This window comes from Coenobita brevimanus, chromosome 58, assembly GCF_032717465.1.
Source record: "Coenobita brevimanus isolate Jiangsu-jjx chromosome 58, ASM3271746v2, whole genome shotgun sequence".
In the NCBI taxonomy this organism is placed as follows: Eukaryota; Metazoa; Arthropoda; class Malacostraca; order Decapoda; family Coenobitidae; genus Coenobita; species Coenobita brevimanus.
This window is the reverse complement of record NC_137011.1, coordinates 23,827,114-23,853,821: the sequence shown is the minus strand read 5'-3', so window position 1 is coordinate 23,853,821 and position 26,708 is coordinate 23,827,114. Positions and strand designations below refer to the sequence as shown.

The window sequence follows — 26,708 nt, the reverse complement described above, 5'->3', positions numbered from 1 at the left end:
ACCAACCCTAACATATGGAAGTGAAGCTTGGACCTTGTTGGAATAGGACAAGTCATGAGTGAGAGTGATGGAAATGAGTTATTTGAGAAACGCAACTAGAGTTACATAGAGAGACTGACAAATGAGAAAGAGAATGAGCATTGTGGTGTGGATGTGGATGACAGAAAGAGGAGAAATGCTCTGAGGTGGTTTGGCCATGTGGAGAGGATGGAGAGCGAGAGACGAACGAGGAGAGTGTATGTGAGTGGGGTGGATGAGGCAGAGGGAGGGGAAGGCCAAGGATGAGATGGGAGGATGGAGTAGAGAGGTATATGAAAGAGGGGAATGTGAGCTGGGAGGAGGGTAGTTATATGGCAGGGGACAGGGCGACGTGGCGGTTATTTGTTTATGGCCATCCCTTACGGGATGGACTGGTTGACGGTCGTGTACAAGGTAAATGAAGTAATAAATTGGTCACTCGGTGTCATCGGAGTATCATTACTGTTTCTTTCCGATATATGTAAAATAACAGTCAGTCAAAGTTGGAGATAATCGTTCTGTACCTCACGAGAAACATTCACCCTTGCTGTGACACCACAAACGATACCAAAGCCACAGCTGACAGCCACTCACAACAATGCTTGGGAATCGTACTTCAATACAAGTAAGATTTCTGTGATATTCAGCTGTTATTAGCATACTAGCTTTGAAAGACCTAGTACGACAGCTCTCTTAAAGATGAAGTATGCTCTGTTTGTGCTCTAGCGAAGAGTTTTGTTGGTTTTAGAGAGACTAGAAGTGACAGTGAACCTCGCAACAACCAGGTACGTGTAGGTCATCTCGGTAGCACATTGATTAGAGCTGACAAAGTCGCAATGAAGTGACTTATGAACTGAATCAGTATAAGTATTGCTAGGTCCTGACTCCAGGGGCATATAACCCTGAAACTGGGCAGTAATACACAGGGAAGATGTCACAAAGACCATAATATTTCAGTGTTTTTATTTCTTCCTATTTAGGCCTGACTGTGTACACTTAGACCTCCGTGGAGTAATCAGTTCTCTGATTTTTTTGCCTTATGTACTGCTGATGTCTGAACGTCTTGTTAGTAACGTCCAGGCTGATCCAGAGAATAAGATTTTCACATCCCTACCAATGACATAAAGCCAAAGTTAGGGCTAGTTTTACTTGACAAGTGACAGATACGTTAGGTTGTTGTATATGTTAGGCTATTAACCACCGCTGCACTACTTCTTGTTAACCCAATTACTTTCCTTGATTAGTTTTTGGACTTTTTATTTTAATATTAAGTTGATTTTTTTTTCATTAGATCAGGTGTTTCTGATCTCAAACTCTTTATCACCCTTGTCTTTTTGTAATTTATGCATTTTCAGTGGCTGTGAGGGTGGCGATGAGTCACCAGCACCGTGGGAGGTAGACAGGCGTGAATGTGCCATTGCTGGGCTACAAACGAGAACTGAATAATTAGTAAATACGCTGCATTTGGCAACTGCAGTGTGGCAGGGATTGTCAACAGCTCTGATGGTGTAGAGGGAGTCTCAATGTTCCCATGGAAACCACTGACGCTTCTTCGTGTTTGAAATTATGGCAAAGAGACCAATCGCCTCATATGGGGAGATCAGCACGGCCAGGGGTGACCTGCGTATCTGAATTACTAAATATTCGGTACTTGGCAACTACGGTGTGGCAGGGATTAGCAACAGCTCTGATGGTGTAGAAGGATACTCACCATTCCCATGGAAACCACTGACGTGTTTCCTCGTGCTTAAAATTATGGCGCAGAGACCCAACGCCTCATATGAGCCGATCAGTGCAGCAAGGGTGGTCTGCATATTGCCTCGTATGAGGCGATGAGCATGGTGGGGGTTATAATTATTACCACCATTTAGGGTCATAAACACCTAATTATCTAAAATCTTGTCAAAAATTTGTGTTTATATTGGCTTAATAAAAATTCTAAGAATCAGTGCAAAAATTTTCTAAAGTTAGCAGAAGCATTTCACCTCTAGTTTGACATGTCCCCTTGGCAGAATTCTGCTTTACAATGCAAACACATTTATTTGTGTTTTAAATCAATATTTATGCAAAATGGAAGACTGCCAATGTGTTGACAGTCTGAAAGGTAAGTATCCCCTAACTTTCGCATGTTTCAGTTCCGAAACCTGATTTTTTGTTAACGGTCATATTAACCCTCAGATGGTGGCAGCAGTTGCTGAGAAGCACAAAAAAAAAAAAAAAGTTTTTGTATAGATGCCCCCTACCACAGGACTGAAACACAAATATAGTTACACCACATAATGTAGGGTTTCAACATAATTCATATATGGACTCTACCGCACGTTAGGTTTTAACATAATCAATACATCGACTCTACCACAATGTGGAACAGTTGCTATATTTCTTTAACATAGCAAAAAGGGTGTTGCAAACATCTGATTGGTGGAGTGGTGTGAGTAGATTGTAGTCTTCTTTACTAAGCACTGTAAAATGACCAAACCTAAAAATGTATACATCTCCCCAACGTTACTTTCCTTTCTCATCAGATTTGTACTATTTCTTATCATTTTCCTCTTCCTTCTCTTTTCTTCACAGACCTTGGCAGTTTAGTTGTATGTTTCTCTCACTATATGGTCAATAATATCCCTCTCTACAAAAGATTTTAAAATCTCCAGTGGGTTTTGAGGATTTTGCGAAACTGACCTCTGTGTCTCCAGTAAATGGCAATCGTTCTCTGCAAACTGGAGAATGACTTAACCATCCAACTGGAGCACTGTAATCATCGCCATCAATTTATACACTTGAAAGATTAACATCTGGCTCCTCTGCAATCTCAAGTTGTGGTTCATCACCATTATCAGTGTCATTACCATCACTATCTGATGCAGAATCACTGGTAATATCATCAGTGTAATCATCATCCAAATCCTGATTTAGAATAAATTTTATCTCATCATCACTAATGTTCCTCCTTGTGTGGGCCGTAATTATGTCTACAATATCCAAATATCAAGAGAAAATTAGATATTAAGGTCTACAGGAGAAACAAAGGTTTCTTGTATCACCTCAAAGAGCTGGGAACAGACTGATTGAGTCACTGAATGAGCAACCTTATATAAGGCACCTGCCACCCGTATATTGTTAGTTTCGAATATTTGAGGCTTTTGGGCATTTACATGTTGCCGACTATTGTAGTCTCTGCTATGATTTGCAGGGGACAACAGACGAGTTTCCGGTCAAAATTTTTTTGAAGTAAGATACTTGTATGGGTAAAAAATACGCAGAGAATAACTATGTCAACCATTATTTAAAAAAAAAAAAAAAAGATGTGCAGATACATGAAAAAATAATAAAGTAGCTGAAAAATCACGTGCCTCTGAAACGGCCTCTGATTGGTCGTGATGTCAACACTCACACTGAGGCAGCATAGTCTACTTTGTTTACGTTTACCCAATATACACTGTGCTCATTTATGACCTCGAAGAATGCCCAGTGACAAGAGGAATAATTGCTAGTGTTTCATTGCAATGTGTAAGTGCACGGACAAAATCACACCATGGAAATTATTCCTCTGTGTACCCACCCAATAACAATAAATGACAGCAGTGGTGGCTGGCTGCTCGTCGGAAGTTCACAGTGCTAGAATGCGGTCTTTACTGTTGTGAAAATATTATTTCCTTCATCATGTACGTTCATGTACACCCAATTATCTAAAATTTGTTAAAAAAAAAAAATGCTTACATTAAGTATTAACAGAATATTAGGATTCAGAATGAAAAAGCGCTAAAGTTAGCGGGTATTTCTACTTTAGATCGCCAACATGCCTTGACAGACTTCTATTTTGCACAAATACTGATTTAAAGTGGAAATAAATGCATTTATATGTTAAATTAATATTTATACAAAGTAGAAATCTGCCAAGGCAAGTTGTTGGGCTAATGGAGAAACACTTCTGCTAATTGTGGCGTGGTTTTGCTGTGAATCCAGATTTTTAAAAAGTAAAATTAAACAAAAAAATTTGACTGGATTTCAGATATTTAGGTGAGTATGAACTTATATGGTGATAAAATCTATAAACTTACCAATTAAAAGTCCGAATTCAGTGTTGATTCGGTAAATGACAGCCGATTCGGTATTTCGTCACACTCTCCTGAAGGTACTTTACAGTCAAATTCAGAGTCACTCACTGAACCTGTTCTTTCAGAAAACTAATAATGAAGAGGTCGAATATTAAATATTCATGAGTATAATACCATTATAAACTCATACGACTGATACTGTACATCATACATTAAACACTTTCCTTTCATGAGGTACGAGCACCGCTTGTGGATGGTGTAGCTGTAAGATACTTTTAGTTGATTTCACCACAATTCACTTACCTAACAAGTACCACCCATTTACACCATGAAAAGTATTCCTTCACAACATACAGTACCTAAAGGGAGTAGTTTGGATCTATGGTGGCCATGTAGGTACAATTATTATCCCTGTTACTGGTAAGGTATTGTGTGATGGATTAGAGCATCGTCTGCAGTATGAATACTGACATCATCACCATTATGGTGGCTGCTTCCCTCCAGCCACAAAGAATTAAAGTTATCATGTCTTGATCAATGCAAATGATAAATTAAAAGATACATATACCATAAGCTTCTAAGTACATGGCAGAGTGCACTTGCTATGTTTACCCAGAACCAGCAACATGTCTGTTTGGGAGGAATCATCTATATATAGCCTCCCCACAATTTTTCAGTAGATTTTGCACAGTAGATTTGCCGCTGCCAGCCAAGGGTTAAGCAAAATTATTTTTTACCAGATTTCAGATAATTAGGAGTACATAAATCTATATGGTGATAAAAATCATAATACAGTAATCTTTCCATTATCCGACATAATAGAGCCAAAAGCATGCCCAGAAAGTGGTCCTGTCCAGATTCTGGGCCCTGCCTCCTGGACTGGTACTTATGGACCCTAACCCAGCCTAACTCCGAAAAACATCTACATAACTCTCTATCGAACATGCATAGCACCTATTTAAGGCCCTATTCACGCAAATAAGGGACATAAAAGAATGAAATAAATGCAAAGGAACCAGAGAATGAGGTTTTAGAGGTGAATATGGAAAATACAGTACACTATTTAACATTATTCTGGGTACTTACAACAAGTCCGTGGCCATCTTGATGAATAACCCGCCTCCTCTCAGACTCTGACAGTAACAAGGTGCACCTGAAGCACCTACAGTAATCAAGTCTTGCGGTGCACTTAGTCATTTGCACTCTGAATTTTAATTTCTTAACACTGTGCATTCTTTTCTCACTTGCTCTCTATTGTACTTTCCTGTAACTAGTGTTGCACTCTGCACTTAAGTCTTTGCATTCTGAATTCTAATTTCTTAACATTGGGCATTGTTCTTTACACTGCACAACACTGTAAATTCCCGTGTGGTCTAGTGGTGAGTTTTTGCTGTTTATTCACTGTCAAAGTCCGAGAGTCGGTGATGCAGGTGGCGTTGCTGGGATGTGGTGATGGATTACCCACTGCAGACGACTCTGAATAGAGGTGCAAACTCACATCCAGTCGCAGCTCCAACCTTGGGTGATGGGCTGGGCTGTGGCTCGGAGGTAGAAGGCCTGTCTTGGGGAGGCAGTGGTGTGGAGCCAAGGCTGGGGATGGTGGGGATAAAGGGCCTGAAAAAACTGTCAGTGGTTGATTGATGTAAAGGAACGACTATTAGGGCAATTGATGATGCACTGCCTGAAAGCGTGCACTTGCTCCACAAGTCCCAAGAGCCCCATCTCCCTGTCGCAGTCCAGGTGTTCTAGGTAATCGAGAACAAACTTGACATGCTCCCGGAGTGCACTCAGCTTGGGGATGGCTAGAGTAGTGGCACGCTGAGAGGAGTCTGCATCATCATCGCTGTCCTCATTGGAATCTTCAAGCTGGGTATTTGTACTGGAAACCAAAGATATGATCTCGATATCAGACATGATCTGATACCCAGGATCGCCCTCGTTGTCATCCAACCACCCACACACTTCGTCCACATCAACATCATCGCCAGCTGCATGACGACGTGCATGGAAGTCAGCCACATCAAAACCTAGAAAATCATGCACCACATCGGCTCTGAGAAGCAGACGAGACCAACCATTTTCCAGAGTCTTGACAGAGACTTCCATCCATGCACTGGCCCAGTTGTAGATGGCAGACTTGATGTTGTAGCGGTGAAGGTTTTCCAAAGTCCGCTCCCTCCCTGTGCTCGTCCTCATCCTCGAGAACAACCATCACCTTGTCCAGGAACTTCCAATGGTTCAGCCTCTTCGTTGCCACTGTCACTCCTTGGTCAATTGGTTGGATGAGAGCAGTTGTATTAGGTGGCACAAACATGCACCTAATGCAGCCATTCTCAGCCACCAATTCCTTGTCGGACGGATGCACAGGTGCATTGTCCAGAAGAAGGAGGTCCTTTACCTGACCACGTGGGATTCCCAGTGTGTTCGTCTGGTAATGGATGACCTTGACGAAGTGGCAGTGAAACCAGTCTTTGAAGATCTTGGCTGTGAACCAAGCCTTCAAAGAATGGTACCAAACGACAGGAGGGACACCCATCACCCCAAGAAGACACCGAGGGTGCTTTGCACAGGTAACAATAACGGGCTTGAGCTGGTGCATGCCGTTAGCATTGTCACAACACAAAGCAGATATCCATTACTTGCAAAGCTTGCGGCCAGGTACAAGCTTCTCTGTCTCCTCAGCTAGAGTGTTCTTTGGCATCAAGCGATAGAATAGACCAGTTTCATCAGCGCTGTAGACTTTACCGAGAGTGAGGCCTTCAGTTCCATACCACACAACAGCACACAAGCAGCACGTTGTTGACGATACAAAATCAATGTGGAGCGGTTTATTTCTGCAAGCTGGGGAGTGAACACAACCTTCCTTTCCATGTTGCGTTTGGTCTTCGATGCGAAGTCAGCTGTGTACTGGGTAAGCTTGTCCCGGGATCTCTTGATATCAAACAATGTAGAGCAGGCCAGGTTGAATTCACGGAGGATAAGTGACATCGACCATCCCGCGTCCATCTTCTCCAATATCTCCCTCTTCTTCTCCAGAGTCAGAATCACTCGTTTCCTCTTCTCGGGCAGTGGGGCCATCATCACACACATGAAGAAGAGGCAGGAGAGGAACAGCAGAGACTGCAGCAGGTAGGGCACCACCACAAAAGCAAGCACGTGAGTGGCCACGGTGATGAGCGTGCACTTACAATGAAGGACGGGCAGGAAATGGGGAGGAAGCAGTGTCGCCCTGCTGGACATCGGCAGCACTACATGGCAAAACACAGCTGGTTCACACTGTGTGCCAAGTTCAAATTACAGGGGGAAAAGATTTTTTTTTATTTTGTACGTTTTGGTGGCGATTTCGGGGTTACGAAGTCCATGGCCCAAAATGTCCGGGTAGTGGGGGGTCCGGACTGTGCGTGTCTGGATCGTAGAGGGAGTACTGTATTTTCCACATAAATGTGTTGATTTACTAAATGACCACCGATTCTATATTTTCTGGCACCGCATCACAACAGGAGCAGCCCAATGTGATAGGGTATTCCTGATGTGCTGCTTGCCACCACATATTCCTGGTTTTCATGTCTATTGTAACAGAGATGAATCTTTTTTCTGATGTGATTATGGCTGTGTTCTTGTCTCTTGTACTGTGGAACAAAGCACTAATCGTGGTTATTTGCTGACTTGGCCATGCCAAAGCAAAGCTTGGCTAATCAGTAGAACCACAATCACACAACTTAGCTGGGGATCACAGTCTTGTTTTGTCCCCAGGCTTGGCGATTTATAACGCCACGACCCTTGAGGCTGGCGCAACCTCTTTCTGTGCAACTTCGAAGGCTTGTATCTCCAAATTTTTACTTTGGTTTGTCTGATTAGCTCTATCATGGGATAATTCAGCACATTTATCAACCAAATAAATTATTTACTTAAAAAAAAAAAAAATCGATTGTCAACCAGTCCATTGAGGCCTCTGGCACTAGACAGACTATCCAAGTGCCAAGCTTGTTGAATGATATCTTGCTGCCGTGAGCAGGCTTAAGTGCTGCTTCGAGCCTTCGACCTAGTAGCAGTCAGATTACTAGCAGCCAGATCTAGCAGCAGTCAGACTAAACACATTTCCCCGGACCTCCCATTCCTCCTTCGGGAGTGGGGGACGGAGAGGGAACGAAGGAGAATGGCAAAGACCTCATCCCCCACCTCTCATAGACCTTCTAGAGCCGGAACCCAAGCCCGAAAGAGTGGTGGCCCTTTTGGGATGGGGGATGAGGACGGTGTGGAGGAGGATGGCAGAACTACCTAGTTCCACACCTCTTCCGAGATCCTCATGGGGTAGAGATCACCTATGTCCTACAGTGGAATGTTACAAGCTGCAGATGATGAATAAATGAATAAATAATTATATATCTCTCTATCTATCTAAATACATATGCTATGCATGTACATATATAGAATATCCATTTATCAATCTATGTTTTATATATATATATATATATATATATATATATATATATATATATATATATATATGTATCTATATTTATTTATTTTGGAGGAGTAGACTGTAGCACCAGTCGAACAGGGCAGTACTCCCGAGGTTGATGGCAAGCTGGTGATAGGGAGAGCTGGAGCTCCCGTTTCACCAGCCCTCAGGACTTGATCCTGACCATCTCCCTTTTCTGAACATTTTCAGTGCATTCATTTACACAGAGAGTAGGCCAGCATGCTCTCATAATACCTCTACCTTCAACTGTCTACACCACACTACATGCGCATAACATATCACACCTTCTATTCACATCTTTAGTAATGGCCGCTGCAATCTTACAATCAAGTAAGGTGGTACCTCGGATTGCCACCACCGGCAGGGTAGGGCTGGAGGCACAGGGTCCTCCCAGTCGCCATCAAGCGACTGTGCCGGCAGCGACTGTTGCTATTTCCGGGAATGCTCATTGGCGAAGAGGTGACGGTGCGGCCTTATTCTTTACCAACATCCGCAGCCTTACCACAAATTTAAACTCAGTTCATTTTTTCCTTCAGTCCATATCCTCTTTGGCCCTTTTCCTCACAGAACCACAAATCTCACCTTCTACCGATATATCTCCATTTTATTTTCCCGGTTACCATCTCCTTACAAACTTTTGAAACAAGGGCGGCACCTGTTGTTATATCAAATCCCAATATTCAGTTGATACTATTTTAAACTTCACTTCATCCAGTTTTGATTACTCATTATATAAATTAAATTGCCAAAACATTACCAATTATATCTGTGTAGTTTATCGTTCAACCAATGCTTCTTCGGAACCCAGTGTATTTGATTCCATATCCACTCAGTTGAGTAACCTTGACCTTGCCCTTGGCAATGAAATTACCATTTTGGGTGATTTTAACATACATAATGTTGAATGGTTATTGCATTCTGCCCGGACTGACGACGCTGGTCTAGAATGCGAGCTGTTTGCGGAATCGTTTAATCTCACCCAGTTGGTAAAGCAACCAACCAGAATACCTGATAATCCTGACCATAATGCCCATCTCTTGGATTTATTCTTGACAAATAATCCAGATCAATACAGGATAGAGATACTGTCACCACTTGGATCCTCTGACCACAATCTCATCAAAGCCTCATTAGTTAACCCTCCTACACCTCCCCAATCCGAACCTGTCAGGGTGACCCGATGGCACTTTGACAGGGCAGACTGGGATGGATTTAGAAATTATCTTGCTGATGTTCCATGGCAGTCTTTCTTCTCTAGTGATCCCAATTCTACCCAGTTTACACATTTCCGACTTAATACTAGCTGGTATGGATTTATTCATACCAAGTCAACAATTCACTAAAAGATCAAACTCTCCAAAATGGTTTAATGGCAACTGTGCCAGAGCAACAGCCCAAAAGTCATTAGCATATAACGCTTACTTAAAATCAAAAACATCTGAATCACTCTCCTAATTTAAAATTGCTAGAAATCATGCAAAAGCTGTATTAAATCTATCTAAATCAAACTTTCTTCAAAAGCAAGCATCAAAACTACTTAACAACCCTAATGGCAATAGAATATTCTGGTCAACTCTTAATTCTTTCAATAATAACTTTAACAAGTCATCTTCCATTCCCCCACTAAAATCTTCAGATGGCAATATTACAAATGACCCACGTGGGAAAGCAGATATCTTTGCTAGTACCTTTGCAAGAAACTCTACCATAGATGATACCAGCCAGAATGTCTCAGTACTGGAACTTGATTCTCCCGAAATTGCCCCACTTAAAATACAGACAAGATTCGTAAAATCCATCCTAGACAATTTACCTACCAACAAAGCTCCAGGCCCAGATGGAATTCCGCCGATTGTTTTGAAAAAGTGTTCCCCTGAACTTGCCTCTGTCCTAGCCAAATTATTCAGATTATGCATACATACTTCTTTATTCCCAAATTCATGGAAAGAAGCCAATATCCACCCAGTTCCGAAGAAAGGAAGTTCGTCTGACCCCTCCAGTTACAGACCAATAGCTGTCACATCTTCTCTTGGTAAGGTATTTGAAACTTTAATTAATAAGCATATTGTTAAACATCTTGAATCCAACAACTTAATTAGTGATAGACAATACGGTTTTCGCCACGAAAGATCCACCATTGACATACTCAATCTCTTAACTCATACCATCCATCAATCAATTGATCTTTTTGGAGAAACTCATGCAGTAGCTCTTGATATCTCTAAAGCTTTCGACAGAGTATGGCACTGTTCCCTGCTGTCGAAACTCCCTTGCTATGGACTAACGTCTTTTGTTCCTTTGATTTCTTCTTATCTTAGTGACAGGAAAATAAGAGTGAAAGTAGATGATGTATATTCGAATTTCCACTCAATTAACGCCGGCGTACTGCAGGGATCAGTTCTGGCGCCAACCCTATTTCTGGTTCATATTAATGATCTCTTATCTGTCACTCACAATCCCGTTCACTCATATGCAGATGACTCAACACTACATAGTTCATTCACACTCAGACATTCATTTACAAAGTCTAATATCTCTACCTCTCAACTCAGTACAGCCATCTCCATAAATCAAGATCTAGCTACAATCAGTGAATGGGGACAAAACAACCTTGTCTCTTTTAATGCTAGTATAACTAAATATATACAGTTTACTAATAGACAGATATTGCCAGATTCGTACATTACCTTCAGTGCTACTAATATTCCCTTCTCCAAAAGTATTGAAATTCTTGGTGTCTCACTTAAGAGTGCCCTCAGCTGGACCTCTCATGTCAGATCACTTGCTAAAACCGCCTCAAAGAAACTTGGATTATTGTACAGAGTCCGTAACTTCTTAGCCGATGAGCAGTTAGCTATAATTTATAAGAGTCATGTGCGCTCTCAGCTTGAATATTGCTCACCCTTGTGGAATGGTTGTGGAGAGGTTGCATTAAGACAACTAGACAAAATTCAGAATAAAGCTGTTAGAATCATTAACAACCCTGCCATTACATATAAACTACCTCCCCTGCAAGTAAGAAGGAATGTTGCCTCCCTTGCATTATTTTACAGATATTTTTTTGGCAAATGCTCAGACGAAGTTGCGTCCATGGTGCCATTTCTCCATGCCTTCCCTCGTGCTACACGGGCATCTGGTAGCGCTCATGACTGGAATGTCACTCAACCATATTGCAAAACTTCTGCCTATCAGAATTCTTTCATTTCCCGAACTGCATCTCTCTGGAAATCGCTTCCCCAGAGTTGTTTTCCTGCAAATTTCAACCCACAACTGTTCAAGTCTAACTGTTACAGATATTTTATGAATAGAGGACACCAGTAATCTGGTGTATGGATTTTTTTTTTTCCCCATTTCTTTTTCCTTCCTCCGTTCTGTTATTAATAATATATATATATATATATATATATATATATATATATATATATATATATATATATATATATATATATATATATATATATATATATATGGGTACCTATGCATGGAGAGAGTGTATATATATATATATATATATATATATATATATATATATATATATATATATATATATATATATGTGTGTGTGTGTGTGTGTGTGTGTGTGTGTGTGTGTGTGGAGTGACGCGTATGGATCGAGTGCGAAATAATGACGTGCGAAGGAGAACTGGAGTTGTTCGGGAGATGGCTGGTCGAGTTGAGCAGAGGGTGTTGCAATGGTTTGGGCATATGGAGAGAATGGATAATGAGCGTTTGGTGAAAAAGATAACTAGATCTGATGTGAGAGGTGTAAGGCTGAGAGGAAGACCACGAATAGGATGGATGGACAGTGTGAAGAGAGCACTGGATGCGAGAGGGATGTCTGTTGAGCAAGGAAGAGTGGCTGTGCGTGACAGAAATAAATGGAGAGAAATTGTAAATGAATAAGTGATGACGCAGCCCTGAGTGGATATTCTCCCACATTTGGTCTGATCAGCTAGTCAGGTCAGGTGCGGGTAAGGGGATGGGTCTGTTATGATGTGGCAGGGGTAAACCAGCTCTGCTGTCGGGCCCTGCTGCGGATGTCACTGATTGCACTGCACAGTTGACCCTTGTGCGATGTGGTGCGGTGAGGATCTGTCCGTTCTTCCCTTGGGGCTAAGATGTGAATGAATGTGTTTGAAAGGATGAGTAAATGGCGAGTGTGTCGTCCTGTCTCAGCTAACTCCCTTTCCTTGGGGGAAGCAGCCTAGGTATATAGACAGATAGATAGATATATGGGTACCTATGTATGAAGAGAGAGAGAGAGAGAGAGAGAGAATACGTATTTGACAACCTTCTCTTTAATTACTCGTATACCCATAAGATAGTGCCTTCTACGAGACAAATCCATAATATGTGTAAATCCATAATATGTGTAACAGCTGTGAAAGAAATCAGTATGACTGATTTGAGAATCACAGCAATAAAGAAAGCTTTATACAAATTATTACCACTGTTAAATTAGGTAAAACAGATAGTTTCTTGTGGAGCGGGATGACTCTTGAGTAAGCTCACAAGCACAGAATGCAAATAGACTGCAAATTATATTCAAATCCTGTTCACAAATACTCAAGATTACTCTGTGTTCTCTTAATGAACACTTTTGGTTAGCACTACTCTCTCATGTGTTATTACTTACTGATTCCATAGCTGCTGAAGTATTGTCTTATACAGGTTCCTCTTCATTAGCTCCATTATTAACTCTTACGAGCTATTGTCTGTGAATACTAGATGTCATGAGGAGATGATCAAGTACATTCTTTGCCCCATGATGGATGACCATCTTCATTACTTATGTATAATTTCTTGAAAAAGAGAATCAGTAAGTTTTCTTTTTTGAAAAGAGAAGAACTGCTGAAGAGGAAAGTATGACTGATTATAGCAGGATTTTAACACAACAAAAGCATAAATTATAGAATGAATATTCCTGGGTAGTCAAAGCCCATGATAAGCTACAAATATTCCGTATTAAAAGGCAGAGATAGATATTATTATTTTTTTTTTACATCGAAACGCCTCTGCATCTGGCTGTATTGTCATATCATTAATAGAAACAGTAAATTTGTTCATTTATGCCACTGTATTACGGTATTTGTTTGGGGTTTGTGAGGTGTAAGGTGTGCTACCATTCAATATAAGGTCTCTAAGAGAGCTTTAAAAAAATTAAACTGAATAAGTCAGTCGTTTGTGTGTTGCATTTTATTTATTTTAATGATTTACTGTAACTTGACCCAAATTTACGTCCTCTTTCTGTTTACTGTACTTCACTATCTCTCTGGTAGAAATAGACATCTTGATCATTTTCGAAGGACTTTTTCAGCAGTATTATTTTCCAGTGTTATTCTTCTGTTACACCTCAGCATTCAAGCTGGAGAGATGGCAGTTTTAGGCCAGAGAAAAACAATGCACCAATGCAGACATCTAAAGATATTAAGATTATTTTATGAATTTCAGAATGAATGTGTTTCTGGATCATCCTTACTTCCCTTCGGAAACCCCACCAGTGACTATGGCACGCTGGTCGTCTAATAAAGGACTGTCTAAGAAAGCACGCATTCCATATTATCCAGATAAATTTTACAAGTAAGTTCATGTAATATAGTATTTTCAAATAAGTCATAATTTTTCTAAGTTATTGTACAGTGTGTTCACTTCAACAGGGCGATGGTTTTCTACTTATGGCAGATTATTTTCCGTAACTCTGTGGCAGATTCAGACAAGAACGACGGCCTCTGTGACTAGCATTAAATTCAGGCATTAATCTGTTGCTACGGCATGGAAATCAAGGTAGGGAGTTAGTAATTTTTGTCTACGAAAAGTGTAAATTATAATTAACCTTGAAAAATCAAATAATGTACCAGTGATCGTATCTGCAAGCAATTTCCTGCTACAGAAGATGAAGATCAAAGAAAATTATATGATCAAATCTACAAGAAATTTTCCTGTTACGTAAGTTGAAAGCCAAAGCAAATGATCATCTCTCTCTCTCTCTCTCTCTCTCTCTCTCTCTCTCTCTAGTGTAGGTGACAATGAATTTTATTGCGTATGCTACTGTGTAGGAAAGTTTTGTGTAGGCTACTAATATTTATTTTGTGTATTTGCTATTGTGAATAACATAATTGTGGTTTATTCTGAATTGTGCTATCTCCGCCAAGGAAGTTTTGCGGATGTTATGTGATCATTTGTGTCTGTCTGTTTGTCTAGCCACAAAATATCTCAAAAAGTTACAACCAAATTTAAATGAAATTCTCTCGAAGGGAAGCCCATTGGCCAAGGGAGTGTTTATTAGATTTTGAGTTGGATCCGGATCCAGATGAGGATCCAGCATTCTTTTTTTTTTTTTTATTAATTTTGCGGATTTTATTAAATCTCTATAAAACTAATGCATATAACTTCATTTATTTTTGTTTCTGACAATAATAAATGTCAAAATTATGTAAATAACTGTTTTCCTGTTTTCTCGGATACACTGGAGTTATTTCTAAGAGCGTTCTCCCTACGTGTCAAGTGGGGTTGGTGGAGGATTAGTGCCCCTCCCTGTAAAACAATTAACTCTAAGTCCTTGGTCACCCCGTTTGGGATACATGGCGTCTGGCAATGAATGAATGAATCATTGATTATCTTTGTCTGATGAAAAACTGATACTGTCATGCTTTTTGTCATAGCATAGCCTGAAAACTGCAGTCTGATTTTTAAAGTTTTGGTGACAATGGCGTTGGCGAAGGTATGCGCTCTCTGAGTGCTTTGTATTTGTACCTGCCTCTGGTACTTTTGTAGATCTTTTTGGTTAAATTAGCTCGATTATAATCCTGATGTAGATTATTTCACATTGGTCAGACATTAATAAGACGATGATACGGTTATACATCCATTACACAGCACTTCTTCATGACTAGCATATTGCGTTATTGTTACACTTCAGCAATCAAGATGGGTATAAACCATATTAGGTCATATTAAAGTAAAAACAGCAGGGCGCGTATTAGATTTTAGCTAGTTTGTTTTCATCAGAGGGAAATGGGCCTGTCACAATCCATTTAAGGCGTGGTTGCAAGAAATTCGATGAAGTTTGTTTTGTGGAAGGAATGAAGCTCCTTGGTTGCTAGTCAAAGTTATTCTCCAGTCTGACTACACTTGACCATCAACTAATGTGAAAGGGGATGCAGATGAGTGTCAGGTGAAAAGCCGACTGTGGTGACAAAGTTTTATGTAAATAATCCCTTGCTTAGGTTTGTCCATCGACCGAGGCTAATAGTGTCCAGAGTCGTGATTCCCAATGAGAAAACTGAGACCGTGGACGACCCGGACCATCCTGGGGAGAAGAAAATCATCGCCCACAACGCCGAAAACGCTCTTATCGAGGCCATCGCCAAATCAATGAACTTCACGTAAGATAAGTAAGCCTTGACATTTTGACAGAGGTAGAGTGTGTGTGTGTGTGTGTGTGTGTGTGTGTGTGTGTGTGTGTGTGTGTGTGTGTGTGTGTGTGTGTGTTTACAACAGTTGCAAAAGAATTGGGAATATTATAAATCATTATTGCCATTACATTTCACCTTCCAGAGTAGACTGAGTTAGATTTATTATATAAAAGATAGAATAAAAAAAGAAAAAAAAAAAAAGAAAGGTTTGTATCCACTAACTGTCCAGTGAAATGGGCGATAATGTCATTTATTATTGACTTTATTTCAAACCCAAATCCTTAACTATCCACATAATGTTGCTTCAATTATATTTGTGGCAAACTTATCATAAACAGTTGTAATAATACTAATAATAATCATCATCATCATCATCATCATCAGCAGCAGCAGCAGCAGCTTGTGTGCAACTCATAGTCAAGGACGTGGTATCTCGATATATAAATTAAATCTGTGGATGTAAAGTCCTAATATATAAATTGATTTATATGATTATATTTAACTCTTTATTTTTAACTAGTTTTCTCCACATTCGCCAGCACTGAACTGCCAGGTGTTTTATTCATTCTCGTTATACCAGCATTAAAAGAACGAGTTGCTTCCCAATGGTGACTAAAATCGCATGTAGGTGTCACAGTTCTTCTCAAGGCAATGATTTGTGTGAAATATAAGATGTATTGTACAGTACCTTGTTTACTCTCTCTCTCTCTCTCTCTCTCTCTCTCTCTCTCTCGCTATCTCTCTCTCTCTCTCTATCTATCTATCTATCTTTTCCAGGATCAAATTTATCCCTTCAGGAGATGGGGAGTGGGGGTATTTGACCAGTGACGGGCTGTGGACAGGCATGATTGGCATGGTGTATAGAGAGGTGGGCAAGGTTTCCCTCGTTTAATATTGACTTACAATACTGGGTATTCAAGGAGATTTCACATAGTAAGTAGGACTTTGAAATTAGATTAGCTTTGATGTGAGGGCACTGATTAATTTGTATATGTATGAACAGATCATGGAGCAAAAATTAATGATTTTACAAAATGAAATATGAAAATTTAGGTTATTACTTGCCTGCTAAGCCTGACAGTTTTTAATGGAAACTGATAATTTATGAAGTACTTGCTTGCTCAGTCTCTAATTCTGTAGTCATTCAAGTCCCTCCATAAACTTCATGGGGAGAAAGATGGATCTTACCCTCAAGCAGAATATATGAGGCACCTCTAAGGGCTATTGCGATTTACATTTAATTCGATGGAATTATTTGCGCCTATGAAAGTTTCCTCTCCATTTTGTAAATCAATCTTTAACATATCCTCGAAGTGTATTCTACTTAATACAGTAGTGAAAATTTAATAGAATACTTCAAACCTCCATATTCCCCACCCCAATAGAAGACAGAAATTACAGTTGAGCTGTTAGGTCAACCCTAAGTTGAGTATAACCATGTGGATATGGTATGTACTGAATAAAATAAATAGGAGGCACCACACAGTTCAAGGATCATAACTTTTAGTATATTGCCCACTTCAATAGGAAGCAGACATTGCCCTAGGACTGTTTACAATGACACCCGAGCGAGCAACAGCAGTCGACTTCACAGACCACGTGTCCATCAACTACGCCAGAATCTTAGCAGCCCGAGGAAGTCCCGAGGTCACGCTGTGGGGGTTCCTGCAGCCCCTGACGACGAATGTGTGGGTAAGGATCTCTCTCTCTCTCTCTCTCTCTCTCTCTCTCTCTCTCTCTGATTTCACTGAATCCAGAGACGTTCTTTTCACTGTATTTTTTTCTGCTAACAGACGATTTTATTCAACTTAGGAAAGGTCTGTTGTGTATTGAAGTGCATCATTAACTTTTTACCTAACCTTTCCAGTTCAAATCAATATACTTTAAGCTGATTCATATATTCAAGATTTTGACAAGAATAAGATTATAGAGACATTCCTGGGATCACTTCGAAAATATATATTTGGCTATAGTCCGGTGGCATAGGAGTGAAGACCATTACAACAAAAAATATGAATGTTCTGTTTTACCAAGAGTTTGTATAAAACTGGGTTATCTCTGGGATAAAATATAATCGATTTCTGAAACAAAGCTCGAAACAATGGATATACGAAAGCCAACACAAAATAACATGTTCTTGGTTTGCACTACCTGGTGTTTTTGCTTTTAAAACTTGTTATTTAGTTAAACAACCTAATCTAAGTAGTCGACAACAAAAGCCCTGCCGCTTCTCTCAATTCGTTTGACAGATCACCTGCTAGGAATACATGATTTCACCTGGATAAAAATAATTGTCATCATTGTTCTTTGTTTTGTATTTTCTAGTGTAATTTTCAAAGACCGTGGAGAGAAAAGCACGAGAGGTGACCGAAATTTTGTTGTTCAGAGTACCTGAACAAATACAAATTGAACAGACAAATTATATCATAAATCCAATACAGATTGGCATCCTGGCTGCACTGGTTGTATACATGTTGGTGATGGTGATGCCCTCTTGCATCCCCGATAAGACCCTCACTCGCTCCAGATTGATGAGGAGCTCTTTCCACTGTGTTCGTGTATTGCTGCAGCAAGGTAGGGTAAAACACATTCAGCATTCTTCAGATATGACTGATTCATAAAGCACAGTCTTCCAACACACTCTAACGAATTCTTTTTAATCATAAGTAAGTTGCTGTTGTTTCCGAGTATAATCATGGTCTGATGGTCATGCGGACCGTTCGACAGCAGGCAAATAACTGCCCATGCAGGGCCACCCTGTGCGGTAAATCGACGTTTCTATGTGGAAGAACATAGAAAAGTCTTGCCACAGCAAGTCATAAGGAAGAATATAAAGGTTTGATTCCCGGATGGGTGACACATTTGCTTATCTCTACCCATTTAACAATGACATCATTAAAGCTTCCACATCACCCCATTATTGGGACGTATGGCTACCACCCACAGTCGTAAATGTTTTCCTGAGGCTTTTTACTCAGTGTAGAGCCACATGAAGTGGAAAAATCCTAATAAAAAAAAGACAGGAAAGATGGAAGAAATTGGAAGAGAGAAGGATAGACACAGAAGAGGAATGATAACAGTGAAGGAAGAACTAAGTAGCACTACATCAAGTGAGACTATGATGGTCACTACCACCTACCACTATTTATAAATGAGCAGAATAAGCTATTCTTAATTTTTGTTAGTCAAGTGCTTAGAGGACGGTAATCAAGGGGACGGCCTTGCTTTGTGCATGAAGTTTAAACTACTAGAGGTAATTGTGGGTTACTCGTTCAGTGTACTATAGAGAAATATCTCTGAAACTATGCACTATAATTATTTCAAGCCCCAACCGTGGACCAATTTTGCATCATCTCTCTGCTTTAGACGTGGATGAAGGTTCAAGCTGGTGGTGGTGGGAGCGTGTGGTGCTGGGGGTGTGGATGCTGATGACGCTGGTGCTGACGCGGAGCTACTCCGGCAACCTTATGGCTCTCCTTTCGGTCAGGCTGATTCCTGAACCCTTCCAGGCGCTCGAAGACCTGCTCGAACACCCGGTTCAGATCATTATAGTCAAGGGAACCGCTGAAGAACAGGCTTTTAGAGTGAGTTTCTGGTATTTTGTGTTCATGAGATGCTCTCTCTCTCTCTCTCTCTCTCTCTCTCTCTCTCTCTTTGTATTGTTATTATCGTTTTTTTTTTTTTTATTATTTTTGTGTATGCAGAAGGCAAGATAACGTATCAGAGTTAACATATTCAGATAAGTCCAATCAATTTTTCAAAAGGCTTTACCTTTTAATTATGAGAAAACGAATGATTTAAACTTGATGTTTGGGGAAGGTAATTATTATTATTATTATTTATTTAATTTATTACGCAACAGCGTCAGACAGTACATGTGAAACATGATACATATGGAATCCTCGGAAACAGCTATGGACATATGTATACATATACATACATACACATACACATATATACACATATACATATATACACACATACATACATATTCATATACATATACACACACACACAAATAAAGACAAAACTCATAAACATGTAGGGACATTACATGGAGGTATATGCCACACAGGGCACAGTGAGCTACTTAAACCCGCCAAAACGAGGGTGACGCACCAAGAGTTCTTCTAAAACTTCGTGGTTTAATAAGTGTCGACACACCACATCAAGCGGCTGGCCCTGGGGCAGCAGGTGTCGAACGGTAGGGCACTCCAGGCAATAATGCTCTATAGTGTCGGAGCGAGGCGAGTGGCACAAGCGACACTCAGCGAAGGGAGGCTCCCCTTCCAACCCGGCGACCTGCCACTGTTGCCGGTAGCCCAGCCTCAGACGAGCAGAGACAACATTGTGCCTCAGAACCATGAGACCCCGGCGACGGTAGGAATACTTGAGAGGCGGCAGACAGACTCGTAATGGTTGATGGACACGCTGTAGGGCCTCTCTGCATCTCTGCGTCGCACAGGAGGAAAGCAGCAGTGCGAACTCTGGAGAGGTAACAAGTCAGGGAGAGAGGGTGACAATCACCACGAGGAGGCAAACGGCAGGCTTCCTTCGCGAGTCTGTCGACTGTGTGGTATTGTGGCGTAAACCAACATGAGATGGCACCCATATAACATGACAGTCAAGTTACGATGAAGCAGTAAAGCCAGAAAAGATAAGATCAGTTGAACAACTGTAGATTGTGTGGGCGAACACTGGATAGGGACTGAAGGGCAGGCTTGGAGTCGCATATGATGACAGCATTTACTCTCCGTTGGCAGACAAGACTAACAGCATCCAGAATGGCAAACTGTTCACACCGTGAGGAGCTGGAGTGATAACGGAGACGTCGGCCACACAGACCCCCTGGGGGGGTTTGAAAGTCGGGTGAGTAGACAGCACCACCCGCAGCACCAGCCGATTGCAGTGACCCGTCAGTATAGAGGTGATATGGTGCTGTGATAGAGGACGTCACTGTCGCCACGTGTTCCAGAGCCAGCTGCAGCTGTAGATAAGGTGGATCAGACCTGGAGGTGGGAGTGAAGCTCACCTCTGGCATAGGCAGCACCCAGGGTGGGGGTTGGGGGTACTTCTGCAACAAGAACATCCAAATTAAGGCTGCGGAGCATGAGGAAACAGATTTAATAAGAGCACGTCCACCCGGCAGAATAGGAGGAACTGGGGAGTTTGGTCTCAGAGAAGTCCTGACTAACTGAGAGTAGTGGGGTGAAAGTTGTGGGAAATGGAGGCACTTGACAGTGAGGCGAGTGACATTAGAATAAATTCTTTCTATTAAAGGCGGAAGCCCCAGCTCACGCTGCATGTTCACTATCCTGGTAGACATGGGACAGCCCAGAATTACTCTCATTGCTCTATTCTAAAATTTTTCTAAAGGCTCCAGAGCAGTCCTAGAAAGCTGAATCAAGGCAGGGGAGAGATAGTCAACAACAGAGCGAATGAAAGTAATATAGACTGTCCTGGCCACATGGATGGAGATTCCCGAAGAGTTGTTGGTGAGCCACTGAAGTGGTGCGAGTCGGTGCTGGAGGCGATCCAACAGGTCACGGACGAAGGGATGGCCCTGGCGCCTGGCGGGGGGAACAGCTGAGATCTTAACAGGTGCCCCCAGGTAGCGGTACTGGAAACACAAGGGAATGACAGTCCCTCCAATGGTGAAGTCAGGCAGAGCTTGAGGAGGGCGGCAGGAGAATATTCTGCTCTTATCTGGGGAAAGAATAATGCCACAATGAGAGGAAGCCACATAGAAGGAGTCAAGAAACCGCTGGAGATCCCTTGGCGAGGAAGAGTGAACACAAATATCATCGGCATAGCATGTAATCATAGTTCCAGGAATATTAGGGAGAGAAGTGAGCAACCGATGCATCAGTACATTAAACAAAAATGGGCTAAGAACACCCCCTTGTGGCGTACCAAGATGAAAACTGCGTAGAGGACTGTACACACCACTGAAAAACACGCGAGAGGTCCTATTACTGAGATAGCCCCGAATCCACCAGAGATTACCCTTTATCCCAAAGTTGACAAGTTGATCCAAAATGATGTCTCTGTTAGCTATATCGAAGGCACTCTGAAGGTCGACGAAGGCCACCACACTGTCCTGGGAGAGGCGAGAATACAAGTCAATGAGGCAGTGGTGCGTGCTGCGCTGAGGAAGGAAACCATACAGATGTGGAGAAAGGCGGTCCTGAAGCCTGTACATGAGACGGTTGAGTAAGATCCTCTCCATCACCTTGCAGAAACAAGAAGTAAGGGAAATCGGCCTGAACTTCGCCGTGCCAGGCTTGGGGATGGGGACAAGTGTACTGCTGGTCCAGGCTCGGGGTACACAACCGTCTCTGAAACAAAGATTGTACAATTTAAGTAAAGGGTTACCAGGAACTTGTTGGAGCAGACGTAGCACAGCATAGGTGATACCGTCATCACCAGGGATGAAGCCTTACCTCGAGAGAGCACGACGCAGCTCCACTGGTTATCTCCTCTGCATCATCATCATCATCCTGCAGCAAAGCAGACATCAAACGAAGCTGACGGGCAGGAGCACAGGAAGAGAGTGCATCTTGTATGTGGTTGGGAAGACTTGCTGGGGCAGACTGTTCCGACCAGGCATCGACAAGGTTTTGAGCGTAGACAGCGGGAGTGTGATGGCGAGCAGTGGCGGGCGTCTTCTTGACAACTCGACGGATGAGGTGCCACATGGAAGCCACACTTGTCTGTTGGTTAATACTGTCCATAAACCCGCTGCCAGGACTCAGTAAGAACACACTCCTGCAGTGCGACTAGTGCATCCCTGGACGTTTGATAACGATGGAGTGTGCCAGGATTCGGGTTGGCTTGAAACAAGAGCCCATCACGTTCAGCCTTCTTCTTCGCCTCTTGTATACGTGCATCAAAGTGTCCAGGAGTGGGCACAGCGGCGCTGCAGATGTGGGCGGGAGACATACTGCCTGTAAAAATCATGAGTGGCAGAGACAAGATCAGAGTATAACTGGTCAGGTGAAGAAAGATTAAAAGTAGGTACCATCTGGGCCATATATGATATGTACGTCGGACAATACTTAGGGGGCACAGTAATGCGCAAACGAGCAGCAGGAGCAGTAGAAGCCGCAGGCAGAGAATAACGAAATCGAAGTGCGACATGATCAGAGAATAAGGCTGGCACCGAGGAGCATTGGACCCGAGACGCTATCAAGCCAGACGTGATGACGTGATCCAGAGTGCCTCCCCGGGAGTGAGTGGAGCCGCCAGTATCCCAGCGTGCAAGGTGATGCCTGCGGACGTAAGAAATGAGATGAAGACCATTACGATTGTGAGAGCCAGAACGATCACCTAAGTCAGGATGCCGAGCATTGAAATCTCCCATATACACCACCCCACGCACTGTAGGAGGAGGAAGAGCCTCAAGAGAGAGTCTGGCAGGGGCGGAATAGACATTACACAGCTGGAGCACGCCATCCCCAAGTGTGACCTCAAAGAGCTGGAAAGTCATGTCAGGGTCGGTGGAGTTGCGGAGAAGGCGGTGTGGTAAGGAGCTGTGTATGTAAGTCAAGCAGGCCATTCCTTACCAGATGGACGTACGGAATATAACCTGTAAGGGGGGAGCTTGCCCAGCGGCAATTGGCCGGCCTGGGAACGCTTCCTGGAGAAAATAACACTAGGGTGGTGTCGAAAAACAAAGGTCTTGAGTTGAGCGAGCTTAGCATAATTGGTGATACCACAGACGTTCCAGGAGATGACATCTAGCTGGTAATCAGGAGCGACAACCTTATGCTTGAAAGAAGGTGACCGGGGAGTGGAGGCAGATGAACGACCTGGGTTAGAGAACAGAACCAGAGGAATGACTCACAGAGTTTTTCAAGGCGAGAGGCGATAGTACCCATCTTGTCGGTGAGGGTGGTGACGGTGGAGATGATGCACTGCTGAGCCTCAACCAAGGTGGAGAGTTTGTTATCCGAAGAGGCATGAGCTGCAACCAGCCCGTCAATCCTGGCTTCAAGAGCAGAAAAGCGGTCCTCGAGAGCCGTACATCGTGCCATGAGGGAGGCAACAGCCTTGCGGAGGGTCAGGTCAGGAGCCGAAGCAGTGCTGGTGGGAGGAACAGGCTGAGGTGGTGGTGGGGGTGGCCTGGAGTGACAGCCCGAACTGGGGCCCGGCGCCGAGCACAACCATGCCACACGTTGACCCCTGGCTGAAAACAGCGTGGACACTTCCACAGAGACGTGTCCCGAGGAGGTGGGGGTTCTGAGGTGGATGCGGAGGCAGCAGGACGTGACGGCTCACCCTTGACAGGACACGTCCTGGATTCGTGGCCAGCCGCACACCAGGCACACTTCACGTGAAGCAGAGCAGTACCGGGAAATGTGTCCCACGCCCCAGCATCTGTAGCACCAAGGCTGGTCATTATGGAGTTTCTGCACCTCACACTGTGGAAGACAGGGGAGGAAGTCAAAACTAATAACTGATGGAGGTGGGTCGGGAAGGCTCCAGACGACAACAATTCGGTTAATGGGAGAACCATCCTGCATGAAACGACGGGCAGAGTACACTCCAGGATATCCCTTGGCAAGATTTGGGTCAACGTCAACAGGGAAACGGGTGAGGATGTAGCTGGGGTACGCCAGTGGCCTCTCCGTGAGTCCTGAAGAACGAGTGGCAGCGAGCAAAACTCACCAGATAAGACTCTGTTAATGATGTCCTCTCTTGTCTAGAAATGTAGACAAACCGGAGGTGTCTGCAGCCATCTTGACTTCTGCCTTGTCACGCTGTAGTTGGAAGGCCCTGTTAACCGAAGACAACCATCGCAGCTTCGTATCCGTGGAAGGGTCGCCACTGAAGCAGAGCTTGACGTAGGCATCTCTCGGGGCAAATGCAGGGCGGTGAGACAAGGGCCGGGAGTGGGAAGAGGAGAAATACCAGCAAGAAGCTGAGGAGGCAGACAGACAGGCACATCACGCACAGATGAGTCACCTTTGGCAGTCTTGGTGACAGGAGGCACACATTCACCGTCAGGAGAGTCCTCCACAGGCCGCTTGTTAGAAGTGGACGGGGTGGAAGGCTGTATCCCATGATGAGTGATCAAAGACTGAAAGGGCTGTGAGGTGGCAGGCACAGGCAGTTCAGGCCAGTGGTTCACGGTAGGAGAGGCATCGTCGTCAGACATGGCTAAATCATTTTCCAGGAGTGAACCAGCGTCCGACCCCGAACACTCCATCGAGCCAGGCAAGGCCTCGACAGAACACTAGCGAAGCACTCAGCCCACACTCACAGCAGCCGGTGACTATATCAAAAATCCGAACACAAAGAAACAGCTTCGAAATACACAAGCAAGCTCCAGGAGGAGCAGAGAACGTCCGCACTCAACGCAGGCTGAAGTGGGACGTGGGGAAGGTAATGTGAAAAAGATGGATGGGAATTTTAATGGCCTGCATAAGAAATACTCTTAGGAATACAAACATTCTGTAGTTCGTCAGGATTAACTAAGTGGAAATTATAGTCATCTGGTAGCTTATTTCTCTCAGTTCAGTGGCAGGATAAGACAATATTAAGATTCTACATCCCATCCATAGCATTTAATATCGGGTGCATAATATATTAGTGTTTATCTCTTGTTACAACTCTGTATTAAAGACGGAGAGTTGGCAAATATAACACACACTGAAGAGAGCCTAATACGATTCCTTGAGATTTGCAGCGTAGTCTAGTGTTAGTCCCTTATTATAGCTCTGCGTTGAAGATGGAAGAATGGGAATTTTAGGCAATGTTTCAAGTGAAGAATATAGTAATACTTATCTGTTTATTGACTATACACTCTTCACCTTAACTAGGCGTATTGGCATCTCCCCATCTTGACAGCTGATCTATAAAGATTAATAGTAAAATATGGTGCTTGTCACGAAAGTGCTGTGGAAACGATGCAAGGCCGTAGTGTTATCTTTAGCTGCCACCGAGATACTCGTAGTATGCAACAAAAAGACGAATATTTCCTTCAGGTTAAAGTACACTAAATAAATTATGGTACATGTAATTACAAAAGACAAAAATCATACCGATACTGCTCCCCAGACAGCTACAAGTGGCATCAAACAAAAGATCTGGAACCTGAGGAAGGAGAATCGTATCATGCGTTTTGGTGCCTCTCAGCTGGACGTTGTGCTGGCCATTCTGTTGGAGGGCAAGTCTGCCTTAATCACTCTGGATGTCTACCTCAAGAAGATAATGGCATCGGAATTTACTAAGACAGGTATTATGGATCTCTGTCTGTCTGTCTGTCCGTCTGTCTGTCTGTCTGTCTGTCTCTCTCTCTCTCTCTCTCTGATTAGTGCTTCTAAATCTTTTGACACATGAATCTTAGTAACTTAATTGCGGTAAACTAATAGTATAAATCACGAAAGTTAAAACTCGCCTTCTGCACTTTTAACCCACTGAAATTGGCAGGACTTAGTTTTCTAATTTACGGATACAAGATGAAGTTTCATGTTTTATTTATAATAATAATTATTATTATTATTATTTTTTAGTTCAGTGAAAAATGCTGCACGCTTAACGTTTCCTTAGGTCCTTCGACAAAAATTTTTTACTTGTCCCCCCCCGGAGGGCTTGGGGACGAGTATTGTTTTCACTCGGTTTGTTTGTTTGTTTGCTTATTTCTTTGCTTTTCTTTGTCTGTCTGTCTGTTAACAACGTTACACGAAAACTACAGATGCGATTTTGACTAAAATTACAGGGATGATGGGC

The 26,708-nt window shown here is 42.6% G+C and overlaps 2 protein-coding genes across 2 annotated transcripts in view; both read left to right on the top strand.

The window, feature by feature from the left end:
* Positions 1-26,708, top strand: part of LOC145402688 (uncharacterized) — a 315,211-nt gene that overhangs the window by 65,364 nt on the left and 223,139 nt on the right. The window lies entirely within an intron of this gene.
* LOC145402563 (putative glutamate receptor) overlaps positions 14,012-26,708 on the top strand; it is a 30,683-nt gene continuing 17,986 nt past the window's right edge. The window contains exons 1-7 of the mRNA XM_080274566.1: positions 14,012-14,139; positions 15,786-15,944; positions 16,752-16,842; positions 17,502-17,666; positions 18,416-18,548; positions 19,341-19,558; positions 26,037-26,214. Of these exons, the coding sequence (XP_080130692.1) occupies positions 14,012-14,139; positions 15,786-15,944; positions 16,752-16,842; positions 17,502-17,666; positions 18,416-18,548; positions 19,341-19,558; positions 26,037-26,214 (1,072 nt within the window). The remainder of the gene's footprint in view (positions 14,140-15,785; positions 15,945-16,751; positions 16,843-17,501; positions 17,667-18,415; positions 18,549-19,340; positions 19,559-26,036; positions 26,215-26,708) is intronic.